Source organism: Magallana gigas, chromosome 7 (assembly GCF_963853765.1).
Source record: "Magallana gigas chromosome 7, xbMagGiga1.1, whole genome shotgun sequence".
Classification (NCBI taxonomy): Eukaryota; Metazoa; Mollusca; class Bivalvia; order Ostreida; family Ostreidae; genus Magallana; species Magallana gigas.
In genome coordinates, this window is record NC_088859.1 from 23,321,464 (window position 1) to 23,348,649 (window position 27,186).

General features: G+C 34.1%; 1 protein-coding gene across 5 annotated transcripts in view; it reads right to left on the reverse strand.

Annotated features, from left to right (window-relative positions):
* LOC105340715 (multidrug resistance-associated protein 1) overlaps positions 1-26,704 on the reverse strand; it is a 411,670-nt gene extending 384,966 nt beyond the window's left edge. For all 5 annotated transcript variants that reach the window (XR_010707346.1, XM_066065106.1, XM_066065104.1 and 2 more), the window contains exons 1-2: positions 26,550-26,704; positions 4,226-4,402 (exon numbers count right to left, since the gene is read on the reverse strand). Coding sequence is in view for 4 of the 5 variants with exons in the window: in XM_066065106.1 (XP_065921178.1) it covers positions 4,226-4,402; positions 26,550-26,597 (225 nt within the window). In the remaining variant the exon portion in view is untranslated. The remainder of the gene's footprint in view (positions 1-4,225; positions 4,403-26,549) is intronic.
* Between the last annotated feature and the right edge of the window lie 482 nt (positions 26,705-27,186).

The window sequence follows — 27,186 nt, forward strand, 5'->3', positions numbered from 1 at the left end:
TGAAAACATGTAATGCATTGTAATGCATTACCATTAAATTTAGCATTACACCAAGCCTGGACTCAGAACTATGGAAACTGTTTTAACGATGTTGTTTTTATTTACTCACATTTCACATTATTCATTGTATAAAGAGGGACCCCAGAGAGTAGTTATATACAGCATATCATTCTTTAATTTTTTTTGTGTACAAGTATTTAACATACTCTAATTCATATAGAATTTCTAATGATCAACCATAATTTCAGCGTCAATCATAGAATTATAAGCAAGATGAGCTCAAAATTTTGCTAGGTTTGAGTTATATATTAAGGAAGTCATTGTATGAAGTATATACTTTCAGAATATCGATGTAGAAAGTCAAAAGAGTAATTAAAGTTATTAAATTTGCTTAACATATATATTCTAAGCAATTTTTAAAAATACATCTGTGTTTTGTGGCTGTTTGGTCTCTCCCGTATTCGTCGGTGTATCGTTACGTATCAAATTTTACATAGTGTAAACCAACCTCCAGGTTCTGTCTGGTAGAACTAAGTGTAATACTTTACCAAACCTTTTATATTTTTAATTATTAACACCTTATTGCTAAATTTCATTTAATCAAGTTATACTTTTAAAGCTACTTGTAAATACGGGGTATGGCGTCCATTAGCTCAACACGTGGTTTCATATTCAAATAGAGTTATCTCCCGTAATCGCTATGAATGAGAAAACGAAATACCAAACACAAAATATTAAATTTGTGTTCTTTCCATTAATTAATTAAATAGGTACTTGCCGTTATGCAGAGAAGTTGTAATGTTAAAAACACAGTTAATGCAATGAAATGTAACGGTGTACACTACGTGTCTCCAGGCTGTGTTTAAGTCACGGGTTTCACACCTTTGTATATACACGACTCCAGAATACCGTTATTTCATCCAACAGAAAATTAATTGTAAAAACACAAAGCATTTGATTTATTCTACACCCTAGACCAGTGATTCCCACAAACGCAGACATGAAGAATTCACAAAAATTCCGTCATATTACATTCTACCCGGTTTCATTTTCCTTTTTACTACGCAATAATAGTTTCCAGGGTTCATACACGAACGTGGGAAAAAATTCTACTACAACAGTACAATGGATAAAAACAGTGGATTTTATATTTTACTGTTAAACTTTGAGTCTACGATTAGCCGATCCCCGGGGATAGGCCGGGGCTCGCTCATCGGAGAGAAAAAATACCGGCCTATGCCCCGAAAAATACGGTACTCATTAAACAGGAAGTTGACGTCCGATTGGTACAAAAGTACATCCCACGATATACAGTACCCGCAACATTATTCTTTACAATCCTATCGTATCGTGTATCAATCCTATCCTATCGTGCGTGTATACTGTGCTATCGTGCGTTAATCCTATCCTATCGTGCGTTAATCCTGTCAGGATTATCGTTTAATTTTAACAGTTTTTCCATTTATCCTATCGTGTTAATCGTTTTATGCCTTTTTATAAGCAAGTTCAGTTATTTCAAAGTTACGAGTCAATCAGTGCGCCGTATAGGGACATTTATCGAACAAAAAATGTGAATTCCTATCCAGCATTCTATCCTGATACTAAATTCTCAATTCTTAAGATCAAATTAACCAGTAGTACATGAAAATCATATCTGAAAGCAGTGGAAGTGAAAATGATTGTAAACTGTCGAAGTTCTTAGGAACAAGGTAACATATTTACCTGTATATCAATTATATTAAATCGTACGCGAACTGTATATACCTGTGTAAACATTAACTTGTATGTAACATAATTCGTTTTGTATGCATGATTGTTTATAGGAACAAAAGTAATTATTATATAATTAATATTTACTTAAAACAAAAGTATTATCTTAATTGAACCCGCTATATTGTCTGTGTGATATTTGATCTCGGGCTAAAATGTTCCCAGCGATCGCCTTGGGTGTGCAGTAATGAAAACAATGTCAACAAATCGTAGGCGGAATGTGTATCCGTGTTACGTAATTTATTTTTAATGCATCATTTCTTATACAGAAATAAATATATTTACGAAAGATTTTATATTTATAAAGAGCAAGAGTTTTATTTTCATTGAGTCCGCAATTTACATGTTATGTTTGCTCTCGGGCTAAAATGTTCGCGAAGATCGGCTGGGTTGTCCGATCGGTATTGAAAACAACGTTAACAATACAAATGATTGATCATTTCAGCTAATAATATCTGTTATTATTAACCTTGCGGGTACTGTAGCATGCCTATACAAATACTGTGTAAAATTTTCAAGCATCTGCGATAAACAGTTGCTGAGAATTCTTTGACAAAAATGTGTTTGAAAATTTTTGCTTAAAATAAACAAAGTTGTCATTTAACAGAAAGTTGACGTCTGATTGGTACAAAAATATATCCCACGATATGGCATGCCTATAAAAATAATGTGTACAAATTTCAAGCATCTGCAATAAATAGTTGCTGAGAAATCTTTGATGAAAATTTGTTTGAAAATTTTGGTTAAAAAATAATCAAAGTCGTCATTTAACAGGAAGTTGACGTCCGATTGGTACAAAAATATATCCCACAATATGGCATGCCTTAACAAACACTGTGTAAAAATTTCAAGCATCTGCAATAAATAGTTGGTAAGATAAATGCGACAGAAATTTTTGTTACAGATGGACAGACACACAAGGGTAAAACAGTAATAAAAAACCATATTATGTTGAAAATAATTTCTTCATAAATTGGGCTTTAAACCAAATAATATTAATCCTAAAAGTATAAATAGTAAGGATTACACTCGGGAAAAAACCCAATTAAAACTGCTCAATGGTGAAAAAGATAAGTCAAAAATAATTTGCACATTTGTGTTTAACTCCAAAACATTTGGTGGGGGTTGCGGTAAATGTATTTTAAACATCAAACAGTACGAAAGAGAGTAGAATATCCTTAGATATTTGATCAAAAGAATAAATGTCATCTGACATTCTGGAATTTTCTTAGTGTAAACGAAAAGACATGTGGTAAAAAAAAAAGAAAACTTCGAGAAACTAACTTCTGATTTTCAAACAAATGTGAACAAATTAGATATCAAGTGATATAGTGCCAATTTAAATTGTATTGTGAAAAGCACAAAAGACTCAAGGCGATATAAACGTTGGATATTTCTATTACCTGTGCGTGCGTCATCTTGGCATTATGTTTTCAACGTTACCGTGTGCCGTGGTGACAAAACACATTGATTTTAAAATCGGGTAACAAAAATACCTCTTCATCATATGGCATGAAACTTAAATTTGTATATCAATAAAATAAATATTGTTACATAAATTAATCTATTAGTTATGACTTTAATGAAAAATATATGACAGCCACATTGTCTTCGTATTTTTTTATTGACCCTTGCGTAGCAATTTACGTTAACATTTAATTTTGCACTAACATTTGTTAAAAAATCTGAGTATATACACCCCTGGTACAACAGGTTGTATACACCCCATGCACAACATCAGTTTTTTTACGAATAATTTTATATTCGATTGATTTTATAAGAATGTAATTTATGCGTAAACACATTCAGATGAGAGATATTTGAAAACAATATAAACATTATATATAATAAACCAAAGCTTTGTCCTGTTATTTGATCACAAACACATTCAGATGAGATTTATTAATTTTGAAAATAATATAAACATTGTATATAATAAATCAAAGTTTTGTCCTGTTATTTGATCATAAACACATTCAGATGAGATATATTTGAAAATAATGTAAACATTATATATATTAAATCAAAGCTTTGTCCAGTAATTTGATCATAAACATTTGGCATGGTCAAAATTGCTATGCTCGTCGGAATTGCGTTGAGGTGTTTGAGAAAATCAGAACATGTACGATGGAATCGAATGTGTCAATGTATTCTTAAATAAATGCTTTCCTCTGTATACAGTAAGCTCATTCTGACCAGTGAAATAAGTCCATAAGTTAACAAATAAGACAAAATTTGTGGCTTGACCTCCATTCCACCACCTTGAGAGCATATGCCCCATGTACAACATAGTATACATCACACATGTTGTGGTATACATGGTGTTTCCTCAAATTTTCATTTGGGGCTCAAATAACTGAGATACAAGGTGAACAGCTTAGTGAGTATCAAATTAAGTGGAACACAAACTCTGCAATAGTGAGTTCAACTTGCTAATGAAGTAAAATGTACTTACTGATTTAATTCCATTCAACCTTGAAAAATTCAAAGGTGTTTTATGACATTTAGACAGTTTGTACACTCTAAATGGAGAAAACACAATCAAGTATGCACAGGGAATCCACAGCAGAACAGTTTTTTGAAAACAATTGGTGAAATCGGGATCTTCTGTATACCAGGTTTGATTGTTATCCTGCAAAACAAAACAGATTTAAAAGTTAACAAGATCATTGTAGTACCCCATGCTCCAACATTACATGACAATGCTTCACATAATTATAAATTTTAGGTTATATGCATTAATACAAAAACTTCCTGGGAATATACACATCTACACATAGTGTCCTTATTACTGTGCAAGTAAAAGATTTCTGGAAATTCTATGCAACAGTTTAAGAGGAGCTGTTCTGACAAACTGTTTAATAAATCGCAAAATTCCACGTTCAAAATGGGCAAAATTCCCATAAAAGTAAAGGAATCCAAATTTTCTTGTAAATGTGCACATGCATCTACAGATTGTGTCATTTTTGCCTTCAAAGGTTAATAAAATTCTATGAACAGTTTCTATGATCGTAATTCTGCTTCAATTCATTTACTTGGAACTATCCAATAATTTAACAATAAGCATAATTATACCCTAGGTAAATAAATTGAATGTTGAAGAAAGACAAACTTGTCAAGAGATGAAGCATGTTTAGATAAAAGGTTTTTGCAATGGTCATGTTAGTCCATGTTGCGTTGTGATGATTCGGCCGATCTCTCAGTTAAAATCACTGAACTTGTTAAGAAACTGGAACATAATTTTTCATGTACATAGCAGCAAACAGTGCACAAAACTGTACTTATAAACAGAGTCTACACGAGTGCGATCTGAAGTATGGTGAAGGTGTTGCATAACCCTTTCATCATTAAAACAAGAGGCCCAATGGGCCACATCGCTCACCTGAGCAACAATAGGCATGATAAAATCAGCTTCATGGAGTCATAATACAAAATATCTGGACAATGTGGTATGATAAATGTAGATCCTATACAACAAAATCTGATTCCCCCTGGATATTCTTATATTTATAATCAAGTCCCTTTTCTAACTGGATGATTTAAAAGATCCTTAGCAATTGTTTATATACAGGATAGAAACCTACATCAAACTCTGAATCCCTTCTGAGGCCCAATAATCATCCAGGGGCCAAAGTTTAAACAATAATTATTTTAAAGAATCAGCAATAAATAAAAATGCTTGCATATTAGTAAAAGCATATATGATAACATTTTAGTTTTTGTGAATAATCAAAATATTTTCCTTTGTACAACTGAATCCCAAATGTGGCCCCACACTACTCCTAAAGATAGGGATTTGAACAAATTTGAATCTATACTATCTTCTGAAGTTGCTTTCACTAAAATTACAGCTTTCCTAGGCAAATATTTTTTTTAGAAAAAGTTTGAAAGATATTTTTCTATATATTCATATGTAAAAATTCCAGATCCTACCTCTATCTTTTTGAAGGTCAGTGTTGTTCTGCTTTGAATTTGTATTTCGTTTTATGGATTTTTGAGATGGTTGACGGTTTGCTATTGTCATTTTTTTATTCAGTAAGTGCTTAAAAAATTTAAAATTTAAAATTCTATATTTTCTATGTTTTCAAAGCTCCATACTTCAAGTCATGCAAGTGTGAATGAAAGATGAAATAATGCGCTTGCATCCCAGGATCCAACAAGAATAGAATTCCAGGGTCCCCCGTCGGTCAAGCAGTATACTAGTATCGAGTCTATCGACCAAGGCTGATTTAGGAACTTGACCAAGGTATTAGTGGTATAAACATTTGGTATAAATTTAATGAAAATCCGTCAAAATTTGTAGACATGAGCACGCTTACAAGGTCAATTTTTGGAAAAAAACGGAGTCATGATTGTGGTCAAAGTCCCATAACTCCAACAAAAAGTATCAACCAATTCTGATTTTCGAACTTGACCAAAGTATTAGTGGTATAAACATTTGGTATAAATTTAATGAAAATCTGTCAAAATTTGTAGGCATGAGAGCGCTTACAAGGTCAATTTTTGGATAAAACTGAGTCATTACTGTGGTCGAAGTCCCATAACTCCAACAAAAAGTATCGACTAACGCTGATTTTCGAACTTGACCAAGGTTATAGTGATATAAACATTTGGTATAAATTTAATGAAAATCCGTCAAAATTTGTAGGCATGAGAGCGCTTACAAAAAAGAGTGACGGACGGACGCACGGACGGACAGACGGACGATGGACAAAATGTGATCAGAATAGCTCACTTGAGCTTTCAGCTCAGGTGAGCTAATGATTAAATGTTTTTGAAATAATAGGTATATCAACAGTTACATGAAAATTATTACGGGTGCAGATGATTCTTTAATTAAAATATCTCTAAAATAATTGATAAGGAGTTTTGAAAACGTGCATTAAAAATACGCAATCATTTTAATATGTGAAATGAAAACAATACATCAGACATGGCCAGTATAGAATGACTCTCAGTGTTAGGTGACCGTCTTATTGTCTATAAGCATACAGGTAAAAATCTCTGATCACCTTGTTCAACGGTAGGTCACACCACCGCGGTTTAAACATGGCTGCAGCAAGGACCGCGATGAATTAACCGCGATGGTGTAACACGGAAAGGATTAAATAACCGCGGGGGGAGCGCGGTCAAATACGGGATCCGCGTTGAGAGTACTGTACATTGTGTTACATGGATCTAGGATTGTGATTCCGAGAAGTTTGAGAAAACAGTGTGTTCAGTTAGCACACCAGGGGCACTTGGGCATTGTTGGAACAAAACAACAACTTAGGACGAAAGTTTGGTGGCCTGGTATGGACAAAGAAGTGGAAAAGTACGTGAAATCATGTCATGGATGTCAGATTACTAGTGCATATTCAAAACCCGAGTCAATCAGTCCAACACCTTTACCGACGGGACCGTGGCAAGAATTGGCAATTGACTTACTGGGACCATTAACATCAGGACATTATGTGTTAGTTGTAGTGGACTACTTCAGCCGTTATTATGAAATTGAAATTACCAACGACATTACAAGTGAGAAAATCATTGATGCTCTAGAGGGAATGTTTTGTAGACATGGAATGCCATATCAAATTACATCTGATAATGGACCACAATTCAAGTCTAAGTTATTTGAGGATTATTTGACAGATAACTGCATCAAACACAGAGCAGTTACACCATTACATCCGGCTGCAAACGGGGAAGTTGAACGTCAAAACCGGTCATTGATGTGTGGTAGATCGGGATTTCGTTTCTATTTATTATTATTAGTATTCCGATCCCGATGTGATTTATTCTATTACTTTGGTAACGCCCACTTTATACGATAACCAATAACTTTAATGACATTTGTCTATTGTTCTGTCCCATATATAAACCCATGTAAGTCCTTATTTGACGAGGGAGACAGCTGGTTTCGCTAGCTACTTTTCTCCTGAGTCCCGGCCCGTCTCGTCTGTCTATTTAAGGTCCCTGTTAAAGTTAGGTTTTAGGGTTGGGGGATTTTAAGTATATGCTATTGCCTTGTGTTCTTATTTTGTTATAATAAATTTATAAAGGGTTGTTAATCTTGGTTTTCATTTACTTTGGGTTTGGTTTATTATATCTGGTTTATCTATAGTGAGAGTAAAGTCGTTTTCATACCTTATTTATAATTTAGTAAAGTTTAGTAATGTAGAGGTCAAATTCAGTCACAAAACAAAAATAAACACAACGCGAAGTACTGATAAAAACCTATACGGCACTGACCTGCTACAGATGAAAAGGATTAGAATTGCACAAGCAGAATCTAAGGATTGGAAGAAAGAAATCCGGAAATACTTGTTTGCATCTTGAACAACTCCACACAGTACAACTGGGGTGTCACCTGCAGAATTGATGTTCCGCCGTAAACTGAGGACAAAATTACCGCAAGTAGAGAATCTACAAGAAAATGTGTTTGATGAAGAAATGCGAGATAAGGATGTGTATTCAAAGTACAGAAACAAGCTGTATGTTGATGAGAAACGTGGTGCAGTGGATTGCAGCTTAGAGCCTGGAGATTCAGTCCTTTTGAAGAAAGCAGTCAAAGACAAAATTGACACTCCGTACCATGCAGAGCCATATACTTTGGTACAGAAAACTGGAAACAGCTGTGTTGTTGAATCACCAGAAGGAGTCACATTGAAGAGGTATAGCGAGTTTGTGAAAAAGTATCAAGAACCGGGAACTTCCGAAAGTGATGTGTCCGATATTCCAGAGACTTACAGTGAACCGATCATTGTATCCACTGATACAGGTGATGAAGGACAGCCTTCTGTGAGGGAACCTATCGCAAGAAAACCAACAGAGCCAGTCTTGAGAAGGTCAACCCGTGTAAAGACAGTTCCGCAACATTTTAAGGACTTTAAAATGTGAGCCGTGTCCGTGTGTTTCCGTGTGAAATTATTTGTATCATGGACTGTGAACTGTGACTCATTACTAAATGTAAAAAAATTGTGAATGTTTTCAGAAATATTGGACAGTAATCTTATTAAGAATGAGAAATCTGATTATAAATATGTTTTTCAGTATAATAGTTAAATCTTGCAAAGGGGGGTATTGTAGTATATTTATATGATCTAAGGGAAGTAACTGTTTGTGTATGAATATATGAGTATGATGTGAGTAAGAGTTATGATTCTTTGTGTGTATTGTTTGAGAGTATCATCCGGGAATTGAGCACAGGAAAATAGCCATGCTGATGATATGTGTGTGCGTGAGAGGATGATGTGGATTTGTATACATGTGTCATGAATAAACCTATTCGTGAATTGATTTAATTCGTTATATTCTTCAGTGAGGGTACACTATATGCAATATTTTGCTAAAAAATGACTAAGTTCAAAAGTTGGAATGTCTCTGTTGCGCCACATCCAAGTACGAGCAAGTCCATGTACAGGTGTGGTGAACTGTAGTAATTGTCCATGTAAAGAATGTAGCACTAGCCAAAATACCCTCGCATCATGTCCATAACAAGATTATATGTAGCTCCATTCAAACTTGCAGGTATGTCTGATTTTCCGGTGTAGAGTTTGAAGCGTGAACAATACCCAGTCACAACATTGCACAGCATGTAAGCCTTGATTCCGTATTTCTTCAGCTTGTCAGGGTTGTAAACACAGAAGAAAAGATTTTCTCTACATGGAACCATTCCTTCATCCAAGGATAAATGCTGATGGGGCGAAAACACACTTCCAGAGGCACTCACAATGTTCTTGTAAAGCCATCCGAGTTTGAAAAGTGTATTACCGTCCGCCATTCCTCGCTGCACCTGTTGGTTGTTGTCAGCCAGATGAAAAAAGCACATAAGCAGCCAAAACCTGTCTCTGGGCATCATAGAAGGGAAGAAGGGCGTTGAATTCACTTCAGATGTAGTCCAGTACTCGAAAATGTCCAGATGTTCCACTAATTCTGTTGCGATAGTCATTGCGATGAACACTTTCATTTCCGCCATTGTTGTTTTGACCCAGTGTTGATATTGGGAAGACAGCTTCAAGTTTCCTTAATTTCTTTGAAGAAACTGGTCGGCATAATGATTGGTTTCATCTGCTATTGTCTGGTTATCTTCGTCCTTGATGAACAAATTGAAATAATCAAGCGGGATCGTTGATCTTCTTGTAAGTTCAAGTTCAGTTGAGAAGAAATGCACCCCCCTTTTTCTACATTTTCGACATTTTCTCCGCTTAGAAAAAAGTCCGCTCTTTCTTGCAATTAATATTTGTTTTACCATAAGGATGCTCTGTGCTAAATTTGGTTGAAATTGGCTTGGTGGTTTTAGAGAAGTTCAAAATGTAAAAGTTTACAGATGGACGGACGGACAGACGGACGACGGACAAAATGTGATGAGAAAGCTCACTTGTTCAATGAGCTTTAAGTTCAGGTGAGCTAATAATAAAAGTAAATGTTTTATATTTATTAAGTACCTAGACAGTATATACATGTAATAGCATGGGATTTATTAATTATTATATTATTAAATCTAATTACAGTATTGATAAGTTAAGATATAATATATTTTGGCAATACATGTATTTCTAAATTAAATCACCCAGGTAGAACAGCTAGGTTTACCTGGCTAAAGTTAATTAAGGCCCTTAGGATATATGATCCTTATATGGTCAGTTAAAAGGTGTGTTTTTATGAAGGGAATCTATTGGTTTTTAAGTTTGTGTAGTTGGGTTTTATTGGTCTGTGGACTTCCCTCCAGAAGTTCTTTGTGTTTTAAGACATTCTTGATATTGAAGCAAAGGAGACAACAGTTAGCAAGACCTTTAATACATAGTTTAACTTTACTTCATCGTATATAGGTAAGCTAACATTATTTATTTCTAACCATAACAGAAGTGCTAATATTTAATTACTGGTATTACACTGTAATTTAGCAAATTTAATATATCCTTTTGCACTTTCTTAGTAATTTAAGAGTGATTTTTGAAAGAATATTAATTAAAGCATTAATCAAAGTATATTGAACTTCAACTAATAGAAGTAGTACTAGTGAAAACCTTGTTATAAAGCAATCTGTGTGTGTGTGTGTGTGTTTTTATATATATATATATATATATATATATATATATATATATATATATATATATATATATATATATATATATATATATATATGAAGCACAGATAAATTCACCTTTTTTTTAGCTCCACCCCATTCTCCTAGCAGTGAGCGGCCACCGCTCTAACCACTGGGCCATCTAGGCAAGACAAAAATCTTGCTTTCGATGACGAAGGGAAACTAGCGCGCTGGTCGCTCACTACACGGTCGTTTGAGATACAGGTGGAATGCAGTTAAACGACAATTTGAGAGGATCGGTACGATACACATTGCATAGATATATACAAATAATAAGCACAAACATTGCAATAACTCTCAAATTGACATATACCTGCCCATAGTGAATGATAAAGATATACATAAAGCACAGATAATTTCACCTTTTTTGGAGCTCCACCTTCGCCCCGGCCGGGGCTAGAACTCACGACCTCTGGAACCCTATCTTCTAGCAGTGAGCGTCCACCGCACTAACCACTGGGCCATCTAGGCAAGACAAAAATCTTGCTTTCGATGACGAAGGAAAACTAGTGCGCTAGTCGCTATATATATATATATATATATATATATATATATATATATATATATATATATATATATATATATATACACACACACACACACACAGAGTAAAAACTCGTTTAGTATGAACACGGATATAGCGAATTTTCAGATATAGCGAAGCTTTTTTGAGTCTCCGGTATAATGCTTAACAAATCTTTGCAAAATTTTACGGTTATAACAAATTCGGATATAACAAATTTACGAATATAGCGAACTTGTTTTCTCCGTCATATTTGTTTTAGTATCAGCGTTATTATATCCCATATAGGTGATTGGTATTAACATTTTAAAATTCACAAAAGCTGAAATGTCATAATATACATTTTTACTTACGGTACACGCAATCATTTTGACATATTGCTAATTCTTTTAAATTTTTTAGACTTTTGCCCCTGGACATTTCTTAGGGTTCTGAGTTTGATGATGGTTTATTTCCTATATACTGATTTAATCTGGAAATACAGTGGCATCCTGGTATAACGAGCTCGGATATTATGAGGTACAGCTTAAAACGAGATGATATTTTGGTCCCAAATCATTAGGGTCTTCCGTCTTCAGCGGAAGACCCTACTATTATTCTATTGTTTCTTTTTCACTTTTCTTATTACCGTATTTTTCGGGGCATATGTCGATGTGGGGCATAGGCCGAATTGCTAATTTTTAGACAAAATTCAAGAAAAATCCTTAGACTAGCCTAATTGGGGGATAACCCAATTTTCAATCGATGATTACTATAGTGAAAGTATGACCGCTGATTAAGAAAGTCACCGTATTAAGTATATACTTTCAGAATATCGATGTAGAAAGTCAAAAGAGTAATTAAAGTTATTAAATTTGCTTAACATATATATTTCAAGCAATTTTTAAAAATTAATCTGTGTTTTGTGGCTGTTTGGTCTCTTCCATATTCGTCGGTGTATCGTTGTGTATCGTAATTTTACATAGTGTAAATTTAATTGCAACACCAACCTCCGTGGTTCTGTCTGGTAGAACTAAGTATAATATTTTACCAAACCTTTTATATTTTATTAATACCTTATTGCTAAATCTCATTTAATCAAGTTATACTTTGAAAGCTACTTGTAAATACGGGGTATGGCGCCCATTAGCTCAACACGTGGTTTCATATCCAAATAGAGTTATCCCCCGTAATCGCTATGAATGAGAAAACGAAATACCAAACACAAAATATTAAATTTGTGTTCTTTCCATTAATTAATTAAATAGTGACTTGCCGTTATGCAGAGAAGTTGTAATGTTAAAAACACAGTTAATGCAATGAAGTGTAACGGTGTACACTACGTGCCCCCAGGCTGTGTTTTAGTCACGGGTTTCACACCTTTGTATATACACACGACACCAGAATACCGTTATTTCATCCAACAGAAAATTAATTGTAAAAACACATAGCATTTGATTTATTCTACACCCAAGACCAGCGATTCCTACGAACGCAGAAATGAAGAATTCACCAAAATTCCGTCATATTACATTCTACCCGGTTTCGTTTTCTTTTTTACTACGCAATAATAGTTTCCAGGGTTCATACACGAACGTGGGAAAAAATTCTTTTGATTGGGATTGTAAAGAAATACCTTGTACAGTACTGTACATTTTATTACTCACGATGTCATTACAAAAATTATCAACGGGACAACTATCGAACAATAGTTCAAACGGATGAAAAAAAACCAACCCTCATAATAAATTGCTACAACAGTACAAAGGATAAAAACAGTGGATTTTATATTTTACTGTTAAATTTTTTTAACTTTGAGTCTAAGAATAGCCGATCACTGGGGATAGGCCTGGGCTCGCTCATCGGAGGAAAAAAATACCGGCCTATGCCCCGAAAAATATGGTATTCTTTTTATTCTTTTTTTGTCTTACAAATTTTGTGCAGGCGATTTCTCGAAGATGACTCATTCGATTTTCTTCAAATTTTGAGGGTTGATGTGTCGGTATCTGAAGTTTGTACCGCTGTTTCAATTTTTTGATAGTCACTTCCGGTCGAAAGTTATCGTCCGTTTACGATTTTTAAAAGTCAATTTTGTCGGCTAGAGATAAAAAAAACGATTAAAGATATAGGGCTGAAATTTTTAGTGAAGATAGACATCCACTTAACCTGTTGCAACATGGTCATAAAATCGTCGGCCGTCACTTCCGGTCGTCACCAGAAGGAAAGATAAAAAATCGGTTTTTTCAACTTTTTGCTTGATATAAATTTTTCTAACGGGTTGATAGAGACTCTTTAAGAATTAAGATTAAGAATATGAAATTTTTTTAAAAATCGATTGATGCGTTCCCGAGATATTAAGCATCAAATTCCTAAAGTTAGAGTCCGATTAGCAGTGGTGGACATGTGCCCAGGCGACCTGGGTTCAAGCCCTGGGTGCCGAAATTATTTTTTCCTAATTTTTTTGGCGTTGATTAACAATTTAGTCTTAAAAGTGAAGGACTTTATCTCATTTACTCAAAAATCGGACGGAAGACCCACTCATTGCTCGCAACGAGAACGGTCTAGTTTCTTTACTATTTCCTTTTTAAAAATTCTGGATACGAGATCGTTTATAACGGGACTCTGAATATTACAATGTAAACGTTTCTGCCCATTAGTTGTAAGCGCTATCGGATATAACGAGGTACTCACGGCACGCTTGATTGCACATGCTGGTTCCAGGTAACTAACGGTAAGACCATGTAATTTTCACAGGTATGTATACACACGACAATGAATTAAAAGTATTCAGAAATAATGATGAGTTGTTTTTATTGCAACATTAACAGTCATGGCTTCGAAGTATAGAAAAGGAAAGTAATTTCGCTAGAAACAATAGGACTTATTTAGAAATAGTTAAGAATTAATTAAAAATAAAAAGTGTAATTGCAAAGGACTATGGAATATCTTTGAGTAAGATTCTAAAAAAAAAAATCAAAGGCCTGAAGGGCCACAATGGCGTCGAGTTAAAGTTAATTTGAAGAGTAAAAACCTAAATAATTTTTTAAACAAGTGAAAAGCTGTCAATGTGACAGCTAACCGGGTTTTCTTTTTATATGTGAACTGTATACATGTCAACCCATATCCAGTGAAATAAAGTACCCCATATGCAATATTTTGCTAAAAAAGACATAGTTCAAAAGCTGGTATTTTTTTCATAAATAATCAGATATAAAAATCCTAGAAATATGCACACCTCTGATACATGTACAATTAATCTGCAAAAGAACAACTTTTTATCTATAAAACTGTAGGAATAATTATCCGTACAATGAGGTTACCCTATATGCAATATTTTGCTAAAAATTGACTAACTTCAAAAGCTGGTATTTTTTTCACAAATTATCAGTAATCAAAATCCTAGCAATATGCACACCTCTGATATATGTATAATTGATCTGCAAAAGAACAACTTCTTATCTTGAAAACTGTAAGAGGAGTTATCCGTACAATGAGGGTACGCTATATGCAATATTTTGCCAAAAAATGACTAAATTCAAAAGCTGGTATTTTTTTCATAAATTATCAGTAACCAAAATCCTAGCAATAAGCACACCTCTGATATATGTATAACTGATCTGCAAAAGAAAAATTTCCTATCATGAGAACTGTAGGAGGAGTTATCCGTACAATGAGGGTACCCTATATGCAATATTTTGCCAAAAAATGACCAAGTTTAAAAGCTGGTATTTTTTTTCATAAGTTATCGAAAATCAAAATCCTAGCAACATGCATACCTCTGATATATGTATAATTGATCTGCAAAAGAACAACTTCCTATTTTGAAAACTGTAGGAGGACTTATCCGTACAATGAGGGTACCCTATATGCAATATTTTGCCAAAAAATGACCAAAGCTGGTATTTTTTTTCATTAATTATAGAAAATAAAAAAAAAATTCATTAGCAACTTTGAAAAAAAATAAAAAATGTTATTTACCACATAACTAATAAAATTACAATTCATTAAAAATTTGCTCACCTAATTCTTTAAAAGTTTTGAATTTCAATTGAAAATTGAAGTTTAATATAGAAATTTCTTAGGAGTTAAAAAACTTTTAGATTTTTTTTCTCTATTTATATGGAAATAAATATTAAAATTATTATTGTGTTTAATTCTATATATTGTATACTGCTGATAACCACTCTGTCTCTTATTATCAATTTCATCTAAAATTCACAAGGGTCCAAATGACACGGTCCGAAAAGATCAGGGGTAGATAAAAGAAAGCACCCATTCACATTGTTTACAAAGTGAAAGTAGTTCACTAGTTGGTTTAAAATAACTTTTGGTTGTAGATGTACTTATCGCTAGATTAGGAAGTTTTGTTTCTACAAGATCAAACATTTGTGCATTGTCAATTTTCGATATGGATACAAAATAATCTATTTTGCAGGCTAGTACATTTCATAACCAAATTGAGTATGTAAGCCCAGCTATCGCATGTGTCTCGGTGCTAATGTATTCATCCGCTGAAACCGAGACATGTTGTTTTCAATAAAATGTGAACATTTTTAAAGACGGCAACCATTTCGAATCTGCAAACTTGTTTTGTTGACGTACAGTTCTGCTCGAAATTGAAGTATGTCATCTATTTTTCTTCAAACACATACGAAAACTTTGCACTCATTTGAGTTGTTTGGCTCCTTAAAAATTTGCAAACTTCCGGACGTACGATCCCTAGATGGCTTTCGAGCTTCACTCGACGCCATAAAAACAAGATTTAGAAAGCTTGGGAGAGTTAGCGGTCTAGTTGAGAAAAGCGTGCGACTCTTAATATAGCGTTACCGACATTGGGCCTTCCCAATAAGTCGGTGTCAATTCCTAGTTACGGTATCAAATTTCGACAGAGATAATAATTTAGTAAAATTTGGGGTGAAATTAAAGATACCGTATATACTCGCTTATAAGTCGGTATTTTGGGAGTAGAAATTTGAATAAAAAGTAGGGGTCCGACTTATAGGCATGACATACAATCAGATAATTTTTCCACTGAGTAAAACTTCGTTTTTGGGTGCCATTTTGCTTCCAACTTTTGACTTGCGATCCCTATACTTGACATTTTTATTTTTTAATTACTTAAAAGATAAACACTTAATAGATACATTGAAAGTTTCAACTGTATTTCTTAAAATATGAACAAGGTGTATTTAATAGTATTTTTTATCTAAACAGGCAATTATTTACGCCTGAGGTGATAATAGCTGTAGGTATAACTGTACTTAAAACAACACAAGCCAACACTGAGTTTATGAGGCTAATTACCAACCCTAATCAGTCAATAGGGGATAAAATCACTGTCATTTTATTTCCAGTAGCATTTTAAATAGTTTTTGAGCTATAATCTAGTTGAAATGAGTGTTTAAAAAATATAATGGCGTCCAAAATCGTAAGTTACAAACTTCAAGAAAGATAACTCTGTTTACAGAAAACTATTAAAAAACATGGCGTCTAAAAGCGATCTAGTGGGATTACAAAACACCAATTTCTGTTTTATACTTAAAGAATTAAACACAAGAATAATTGCTGGTCTGTTAAAAAAGAAAAAAATTGTTTTATATTTATTCATAATAAATTACACATGAGGTGATAATAGCTATATTGGTGGCTGTAGGTGGCATGTCACCTAAAAGAACACAAGCTAACACACCACTTTTAAAAGGGGCTATACCATCTTAATCAGTCAACAGGGGATCAAAATCACTATCATTTTATTTTCAATAGTATTTTAAATGTTTTTATAGCTTACACCAAGTTTTCATCAGTGTATCAATAAAAAAAAAATGGCGTCCAAAATCGAAAGTTATTCATCCAGGATACTGATGTCTTAACTGAACACACTTTTAAAATGCATTGCATCTAGAAATGATAACAGAGGGGTCAAACACCAATATTTTTTATCTAGAATATAGTCATGCTTGATAAAATGTGTTTATTTGATTGGCAATCTGTAGACTCAGATTATCCAGAAAAAATTACCCGACTTATAAGAGGGTCAATGGCAAAATCTTGAAAATAAACTGGAAAAATGGCAACCGACTTATAGGCGAACAATACTTATAGGCGAGTATATACGGTAATGACAAGACAGAAGTTTGTGATTTTGACTTTATCCACGAAAATTGATACCCTTGAATTTTAATGAAACCCCAGTAACAAAAAAATAAAACGATGTCCCCAGCATCTAGTTATACCCGTAGGCCACTGTACCTTACAATAGGGACCACGAGATTTAGCAAGATTTCAATCAGTTGCCAATCTCTGCTATTTATGTCTCTGCTTCAACACAAGTTTTAGCTTTCCTGGCCAAATGGTTCTTTGGAAGAATTTTGAAAAAGTTCTCAAAAATTTTCAATATTTCCTAATCATCTCCCCAATAGGGATGGTAAGATCCACCGATGCACCGGTGCATCACGGTATTTATTTTGACGATATTTGGATCGATACATTTACATTTACCATTAATACAACGATACCTAAGCGAACTTTTTTTATTTTCCAAAATATCCAAGCTTCATATATCGGCTATTTTTAGTCTGCGTGCCTAATATGAAAGTAAAAAGATGGCGGAAAACCTCGTAAAGTTGTCAAAACTGTTAGGTAGCTAAATCTGGAGTGTGGACAACTTTTGGATTACTTGTTTATGAAAAAGTAGTGTATATGAGACTTAAGTAATTTGTAAATTGTGCAATGCTCATTTCAAATATATCAAAATAACTGGACATGCAGTAATACATCGACAGATTGAATAAATTTTTAACTCTTATTTATGTTTTCATTTAGTTGCAATGTATCGTGATATGTATCGAATCGCATCTCATGTATCGTGATATGTAACGAATCGGCTAAGTACAGAATCGTCCCAGCCTTACTCCCCAATAATTTTCACAACTTTGAATCCCCTTTGCCTAAGGATGCTTTGTGCCAAGTTTGGTTGAAATTGGCCCAGTGGTTCTTGTTATAAATGTTGAAAATGTGAAAAAATTACAGACAGACAGATGGACAGACAGATGGACGACAAAATGTGATAAGAATAGACCAATCCACACTTTACAAAAGTTATGTCCACCTTTAGGAATGAAAGATATTGTAATGCTTGTAAAACTGGTGCAATTGAAGATGAAACTCGATCATTTTCTTTTTCAATGTAAAGCCTATTCTGATTTCTCATCTAAGGAACAGCTTTTTTAGTAATTTTTATAAGATAATTAAAATAAATATTGTCAATGACTTGGACAAAGAAAGATACATTTTACATGTATGTTTAAATAGTGAAATACATACTATTTTAAAAATTATTGTTAAATTCATTAATGACTGCTTTGAACACAGATGTCAATTAGTCTAAGGAAATGTTAAACTGATCTATATAGATCAGTAAAAATATATATACTGTACATGCAATTATTGTAAACATACAATGATGTTCCTAGATATCCATTGGGCCTTTGCCAATTATTGTAATTGTGTTTGTGCCAATAAAATATTTGTATTTGTATGTCCCTTGGCCGCCATCTTTGGGGAAAAACCCATATATTTCTCACAGTAGCCTTTGTAGTTTAGAGGGTTGTAACTTCCTCATTTGACATTAGAAATCAGTTTCCCCTGGGGTAACTAGATTTACTGAAATACCTGTGATTTACCGAAATGCCCGGTGAAAACACCGAAATACCCTTCAAAAACACCAAAATGCCTCATTTGAGCACAAATATTTAACATCATAGTTTGAATCTAAGTGATTAAATGTATTTCCCCAACTTTCAGTTTGATAATGTGAGTATTTTGACATAAATAGCAATTTTTAACATGTGTAGACATTGGATTAAGAACGATAACTCTTGCATGAATTGCATTTCACTCGAATAGAGGTGTGAAATTTTATTCCCAGAATAAAATAACTAAGAATTAAAAATAACAGTTCATCAGCTTTTATTTTGTAATATAATATAATAATTTGACATGATAATACCATAAATATTCCTTTCATTCTATCTTTATTTCCTCCCATATACCCTGTTAACCTGTTAACTAATGAGATGAAAACATTTATGTCCAGTTCAAATGAATTATTCAAAATAAATTTAATTATTGTTATTCACAAGAAATAAATTAATAAAAAGATTTATATAGATTTAGTTACATTGGGTTTTTATCAACAGGTTAAAAACTAAATTTAATGAAAGAGTTGTCTTTCTCGGAAGAATTGCATTTTAATCAATAACCACGAAAATCGGCTGATTTATTCAATAAATTAAAGGTATATGTGGCGTATTTTTTCATGCAAAGAAATATTTGATTGATTGATTTATTTAAATATGTTACATAAAGACATATCTTCACAATAAATTACGCAGTTTATATCAATCGGGTTAAAAAGATATTGAAATTAATAAATAATTTTTATAATTATTTTCGTGTCCACAATAAATACAGCATTTGAATAAACCCCGCCTTAAATCGACCACGTGATATCACGCTCAGTCTATCACAACAACAATGGCGACGAAGAAAAAGATAGGTATACCCGTAATACCGTTAAGTTTGACAGATTTGGCCAAGAAAGAAAAAAGAGACAGACTGACAAGGATATGAACAAAGGGAAGATTGTCATCGGAGACCATGTAGATTGATGGAATAGGAATTAAAGCCGAATAAAACTTAAGTTTTAATCATGAAGTTGTAGAATTAAGTTTTGCTAGTCAGGTTCGTACGTGCTCAATGTGTTCCATGTCTTTACTTTAATTATAAGTTATGAACCCCAAGTGGATTTTCGTTTAGAGAAATTTTTGAATAAAGAATAAATAAACACTCTCGGTACATGCATCCCTCAGGAGAGGGGGTATTAACTCGTTTTACCGTGTCGTTGATGTTAAAATAGTTTCATCTTTATCGGCACGTCTTTTAACCCCAAGGAACCCCAAGGAACCCCAAGGAAACCCCAAGGAACTCCAAGGAAACCCCAAGGATACCCCAATAACAGAAATGAATAACTATTGATACCCAAGGGGGTCTCATTAGAGTGCAAGGGTCACCCCTTACCCTTGGTACCCCAATTATACCCCAAGGAACCCCAAAGATAACCTAATAATACAGATTTATAACTCCTGATACACCATAGGAATCCCAAGGAACCTCAAGGATACCCTAATGATACAAATTTTAAACTCGTGGTACCCCTGGGGACTCACTGGTATTCCAGACACACCTCTAAGAACCACAGGGAACCCCTGGGATATCCCAAGGAACTCCAAGAATACCCTAATAATACAGAATCATAACTCTTGATACTCCATAGAACCCCAAGGATACCCTAATAATACAAATTTAAAACTCTTATTAACCCTGAGGACTCATTGGTATTCCAGATACACCTCTAGGAATCCCAGGGAACCCCATGGATATCCCAAGGAACTACCCTAATAATACAGAATCATAACTCTTAATACTCCATAGAACCCCAAGGATACCCTAATACATTGTAATACAAATGTAAAACTTTTGATAACCCTGGGGACTCATTGGTATTCCAGATACACCTCTAGGAATCCCAGGGAACCCCAGGGATATCCCAAGGAACTCCAAGAATACCCTAATAATACAGAATCATAAATCTTGATACTCCATAGAACCCCAAGGATACCGTAATACGCTGCAATACAAATCTAAAACTCTGGATAACCCTGGGGACTCATTGGTATTCCAGATACACCTCTAAGAATCCCAGGGAACCCCAGGGATATCCCAAGGAACTCCAAGAATACCCTAAAAATACAGATTCATAACTCTTGATACACCACAGAACCCCAAGGATACCTCAAGGAACTTAAAGGATAACTTAATAATACAAATTTAAATTCTTGATACCCGTAGGGACTCATTGGTATCTCAGACAAAACCCACGGATACCCAAAGGAACTTTAGGGATATTCTTTTACATGTATTGGTTATATAAATTTTATAACTCTTGATATCCTTTGGAACTCCAAGGATACACTATATCTCTTGATACTTTTTGGGTCTCTTTGATATCCTAGACAAATCACAAGGTATCCCAGGAAACCCCATGGGTACCCCAAGAAACCTAAAGGATACCCTAATAGTACTCTAATAGTAATAATACAGATACCCCATTGTTATCCCTGACACACCCTATGGATACCTCAAGGAACTCCAAGGATACCCAGTAATATAGCTTTTGATACCCAAATGAACCCCAAGGATACCCTAATAACACAATTTTATATATCTGGATACACCCTCGGGGCTTTTTGATATTCCAGACACCATTAGGTATCCCACGGAACCCCATGGATACCCCAAGGAACTTAAAGGATACCCTTATAATACAGATTCATAAAACTTGATACCCCATAGAACCCAATGGAACCCCAAGGATATAGCCTAATAATTCAAATTAAAAATTCTTGATACCACTTGGGACTCATTGGTATCCCAGACACGCCTCTAAAAACCTCTATAAACCCTAGGGAACCCCACAGAAATCCCAAGGAACTCCAAAAGATATCCTAATCATACAGATTTTATAACTCTTGATACACCATACAACCCCAAGGATACCCTAATATGTAATACTTTAAAACACATTTGGTCTAGCCGAAAAATTTTTGTCTATAAATTTGTTTCGGACTTGTGATATTGCATCACATTCTAAAATATAATGAAATTCATCGGCTATACGTTTTTTGTAACAGAGAGGACAAAATCTTTCATTTAATGGCCGGGATACCTTCCCATCTTCCCACTTCAACTGGTAGATGGTGATTTGAAGTACGAAAGAACTATATATATGATATGAGTTAAATTTGGCCCCCATTATTCGCAATTTTTTAAAGTGTTTCAGGTACAATAATATGTTATGTTATATTTTAGAAGAGTTGATGTAAAATTTATTTTTCACCTATTTATTTGATTTTTTTTGCACTCACTGGCAGAAAATGATGTCAGAAGTGACGCTATTTCTATATTTCAATCAAAATCAGTCCAAAATTTACATTTTTCTTATCTTTTTATGAATGGGAAATATAGAGGGCATGCTTGAACAGGGAAAATTTTTTTGTCACTTATTAGCCTTGGCTAGATATATCTCTGATTAAAATATTTTGTTTGTTCAAGCATGCTTTCTATTTTTTCTGAAAGAAAAACTGCTTGAAAACAAGCTGTTTTATGCTAAAAATGCAAAAATGGCAGGAAAAGGTTGTCTTTACGATGTCATATTTCTAAATTCTGGGACATGATAGAACAAACCCTTTTTAATTATGAAAATTTACTTCTATTACAAGTATCTAATTAATTTTTTAAACTTTATATTAAACATAATCTCAAAAAACTGCCTGTGATTTTTTTTTATTAAAAATTTGCTTAAGGTCAATAATTGAACAGACTATAATTTACCTGTAATTAATTTCCTTTGTTCTTTGAAACCCTTACCTGAGCACCATTCCCACAGTCACCCATAAAAATTTCAGAATTATAGCAAAGTGGGAAGACACCCAAAATTCACAAGGGTTGTCTACCAATAAACAAGGAGATGTAGGTGTAGGTAAATATATTGCAACAGTGATGGTGAAGCCATTGTGTTTACATGTAAAGGGTTATGTTGGCCCTTTAATCCCTGTCCAAGAGCTACCACCAATATACAACGGGTGTCTACCTGCAATTAACAGGTATTTTGGTGCCTCTCAGGTGAACATTCTGCGCGCATAATGGGTCAATCCATTGTGTTGTACCCACGAAGGGGAGATAGCCCCACTCCACACTTCCATGATCACTTCTTGTCTTTTCTCAAAAGTACTCCAATAAGGGTAACACCCCCTATGTCAATAGTAAAACAAGTTTGGGTCTTTGTAACTGAACAATATCTTTCCCCACTTCATTTGAAAATTTCACCGAAGAAACATTGTCATATTAAGTGTTCATATGAATGGTTCACCGGAAGAATTGCAGACTTCCTTGTGGTGACATGAAATTTAGTGCCCTATTTTCATGAATTTGATATAATTTGTTACTGATTCAATATTGGCTGATCATCAGTTGGTAAGAGACAACAAATTCTGCCGATTAACGGTACTCGATTATGATTTTCAACCGATTTGACAACATTAATTGTTAAATTCATCCAAAGTGAACAGATATTTTAAGTCAGGAGAAACATTATTTTTATCATACCAGTATGTATTGGGGTATCACAAGTGTTCCTTGGGTTGCCCAGATGTTTTTATGATATTCCATTGAGTAATTGGGTATTAATTAGTAATATGTTTTACAGTACAACCATTGGGGTGGTTATTAAATTTTATCAATTGGGTACCTTGCAATTGGGGTTCCTACAGGTATCCTTGGGGTACCAATAGTTGACCTTTGGACTCCAATGAGTATCCTGGGGTATCAATAGTTATCAATTTTTATAATTGGGGTATCCTTGGGGTATCAGGAGTGACCCGTTGATTTTTAATGAGACCAGCCTTGGTCATCAAATTTACTTTCCAACATTGAGGTATCTATGGGGTTCTCAAGGGTATCCTTTGGGTTTTCATTGGTATACTTGGGATTCATTTGGGTTCTTTGGGGTACTTATCACTTTAAATACATATGTATAACAGTAATATATTTACAAATTAATGTATCTGATGATATTTTTTTTTATTTAATTGTTTTAATGAAAAACCAACAAAATGACAATAATCCCACCCTTTGCAGTAAATGGAAATACCGGTAGCCAAGCAATGCTCTTCTGTTGATAAAACTTTGAATATCTTTCTAATAAGAGTCTTAACAGATGCAGTTAGTTGTTTCAAATTTTCCTCACTTTCTGCTATGGTTCAATGGAACTCCATATCAGAAAATTGATCCCATAGGACTTTATATATGATTTTCTTTGACAGGCTAGTTAAATTTAATAAACTCCCAAAACATTACCATAATTACCATACTATGTAAAAATATGTAAGAAAGAAAATTATTATTACAAACAATTTTAAAATTGCAGAAACACTACAATCATATCACGACAGTAATTTTAAATCTAATTTAAATTAAATTCCCTATAGGGTCACTTCATCAACTTGCATGACTAATAAATTTAAACAACTTCTAAAAATAGTTCACTTCTTTATTCTAATAATGATATTATTTGTTTCCTTTTAAATTAGCCCGAAAGCCACTGCCCATTTTACAGATTATCAATTTTCCATACACACATGCTCCATCTAAACCATGGCTCAGATAATGGCCCCCTTGGGACAAATGAATTCAGCCAGCTCCTAAGAATTTATCATTGACAAACAAAAAATCTGCATTGTCAGTTGATAGAATACTTATAAAAGATAAATTTAGTTAACGCATAAAGACAAAAAACCTTCATTTGAATGTATTTATATAAATATATTTTAGGGTGTTTTAATGCTATAAATTAATTAATAAAATCTGTAAGGATTACCTAACATCAGTGAACAAAAAATAGAATGAGGAAAATGAAAACTGTCATAAAATCATTAAATCTTGTCTGATCCTAAAAAAAATTACAGGTGCACATCTTCAGATGGTGATCAACATATGTACAAATTTTCAGACTGTTCCATGCAGTAGTAAAAAATTCTATAGGGGGGACAAAGTTGCATCTACAGAGAGACGGATAGACGGACGGATAGGGTGAAACCAATATACCCCCCTAAACTTCATTTGTGGGGGTATAGGGGTATAATGAGACTCCTGGGGTATCACTAGTTACTAATTTCTATTATTGGGGTTACTTGGGGTTCTAACGAGTATACTTGGGGTTCCTTGGGGTATCCTTGGTGACCCTTGGATTCAAATGAGACCCCTTGGGTATAAATAGTTATCAATTTCTATCACTGGGGTACCTTGGGGTGAGCCTTTGATTTGAATGAGACCCCTTGGGTATCACTGGTTAATAACTTTATCATTTGGGTTCCATGGGGTTCCTTGGGGTACTAAGAGGTGACCCTTGAAGTCCAATAAGACCCCTTGGGTATTAAAATTTATTAATTTTTGTCATTGGGGTTCCTTGGGGTATCCTTGAGGTTCCTTGGGGTTCCTTGGGGTTCCTTGGGGTTTCCTTGGGGTTCCTTGGGGTTAAAAGACGCACCCCATCTTTATCATGTTTATTACACATGATTAGCAATTTATATCGTTCTACATTAATGAATGACGGAATAATATTGCTTCAGGTATTACTTGATATAAGAATTATCTAATTTAAGACATGAAAAACGTGGTTCTAATTCGTAAACAAACTGTTCTCAATAAAAGGTTTTCCCTCACTCATGCGCAGTGGCGTTACAAATGGCCGATCACATTAATATTCATCAGACGTGTAGCAAAGTTTAGAGATAAATAACTAAAGAAAGAACATGTTTTACGGGCCTAGAGTTTGTGAACCATCTAATTATAAGAAGCACGGCGTATATTTTTACTAAAACTCATGTCAAAAAATTTACTCCAAATACGCCACATATACTTTTAACTTTATATACAATATCTATATACAATACTTAACATACACTCTTTTAAGCGTAATAATAGGCATTTTGGGGTTTTTGAAGGGTATTTCGGTGTTTTCACCGGGTATTTCGGTAAATCCTGGGTATTTCGGTAATTCTATGTACCGATGAATTTGGATTGCCCCAAGTTGGGGCAACCCACACTACATCGAAGGAAAAAATTAAATTCCGAGAGATTTCTTCACAGGGCGCTCAAATATTTGATTGCATAAAGAAGGGAAAAGTTGTGTTTCTCCCTTTTGACCTTTGGGTTGACCCCGCAAATGGGAACAACTTTTGCAAAGTGTGGATTGGACTATAGCTCACTTGAGCTTTCAGCTCAGGTGAGCTGATAAAAGGACGTCCTGAACCTTGATATATGCAAGACCATCACTGTTTCATACATTTATAACAAAATGTTTCATTATGCCGAGGTGTCTTTTACATGGGCCGAACGTGTCAATAAATTTGGGCCGACCCGTCTTGGCCGAGGAGTCAACCGCCCTGGTCCGAGGTGTCGTCCGTCGGGCCGAGATGACACCGTTCTCGAAGGATGCACATGCATCTTTAAATAATTATTTGAACAAGTATCAATGTTTGTGTAATAATTAGAGTGACTAGAATATACCCAAAATGCGCCATCACAAAAGTATTCGTCGTTAGGCCTATAAAACATCCTGGCACGCGTCTCCGGGTGATTCTAAAAGGAAGGTGCTGGTCAGGGTGATACTAAAACAAGTCCAACGGAGAAAACAAGTCCCACGTAAGTCCCACGGCAAATGCGGCTATATATCGATACAATAATTATTTATTGTGATTAAATATGATTAAATAATCATAATTCACATAAAAAAATATTTTTAAAATCTAATTACGGATTTATCGACGAAAAATTAAAGGGTCTGACTAAAATACGCCTGGCGTTGAAAACACGCCTGCCGAGAAAATCTAGGCGCTTGCCGTTTATCTGATGGATAATTTTAATATTTTCTTTGATATTTTATTTAAAGTAAATTAATGATCATAGAAATAAAAAGTTTACTTTATATAATTATTTAGCACAAAATTAGCAAAAGATGTTCAATGTTGGTCAAGTTAGATAACTCTTGTAAACGCAGAATGCATATAGAGTACACAGCTATCATGCAGTGAAATTTGAGTTACTATTCAATTTCTTCATTGCAAAAGACATACGTCTTATAGCACTTATAATGGTGAACAATACATGAATATATATAGGCAATAATGAACGGTCAGTCCTTACA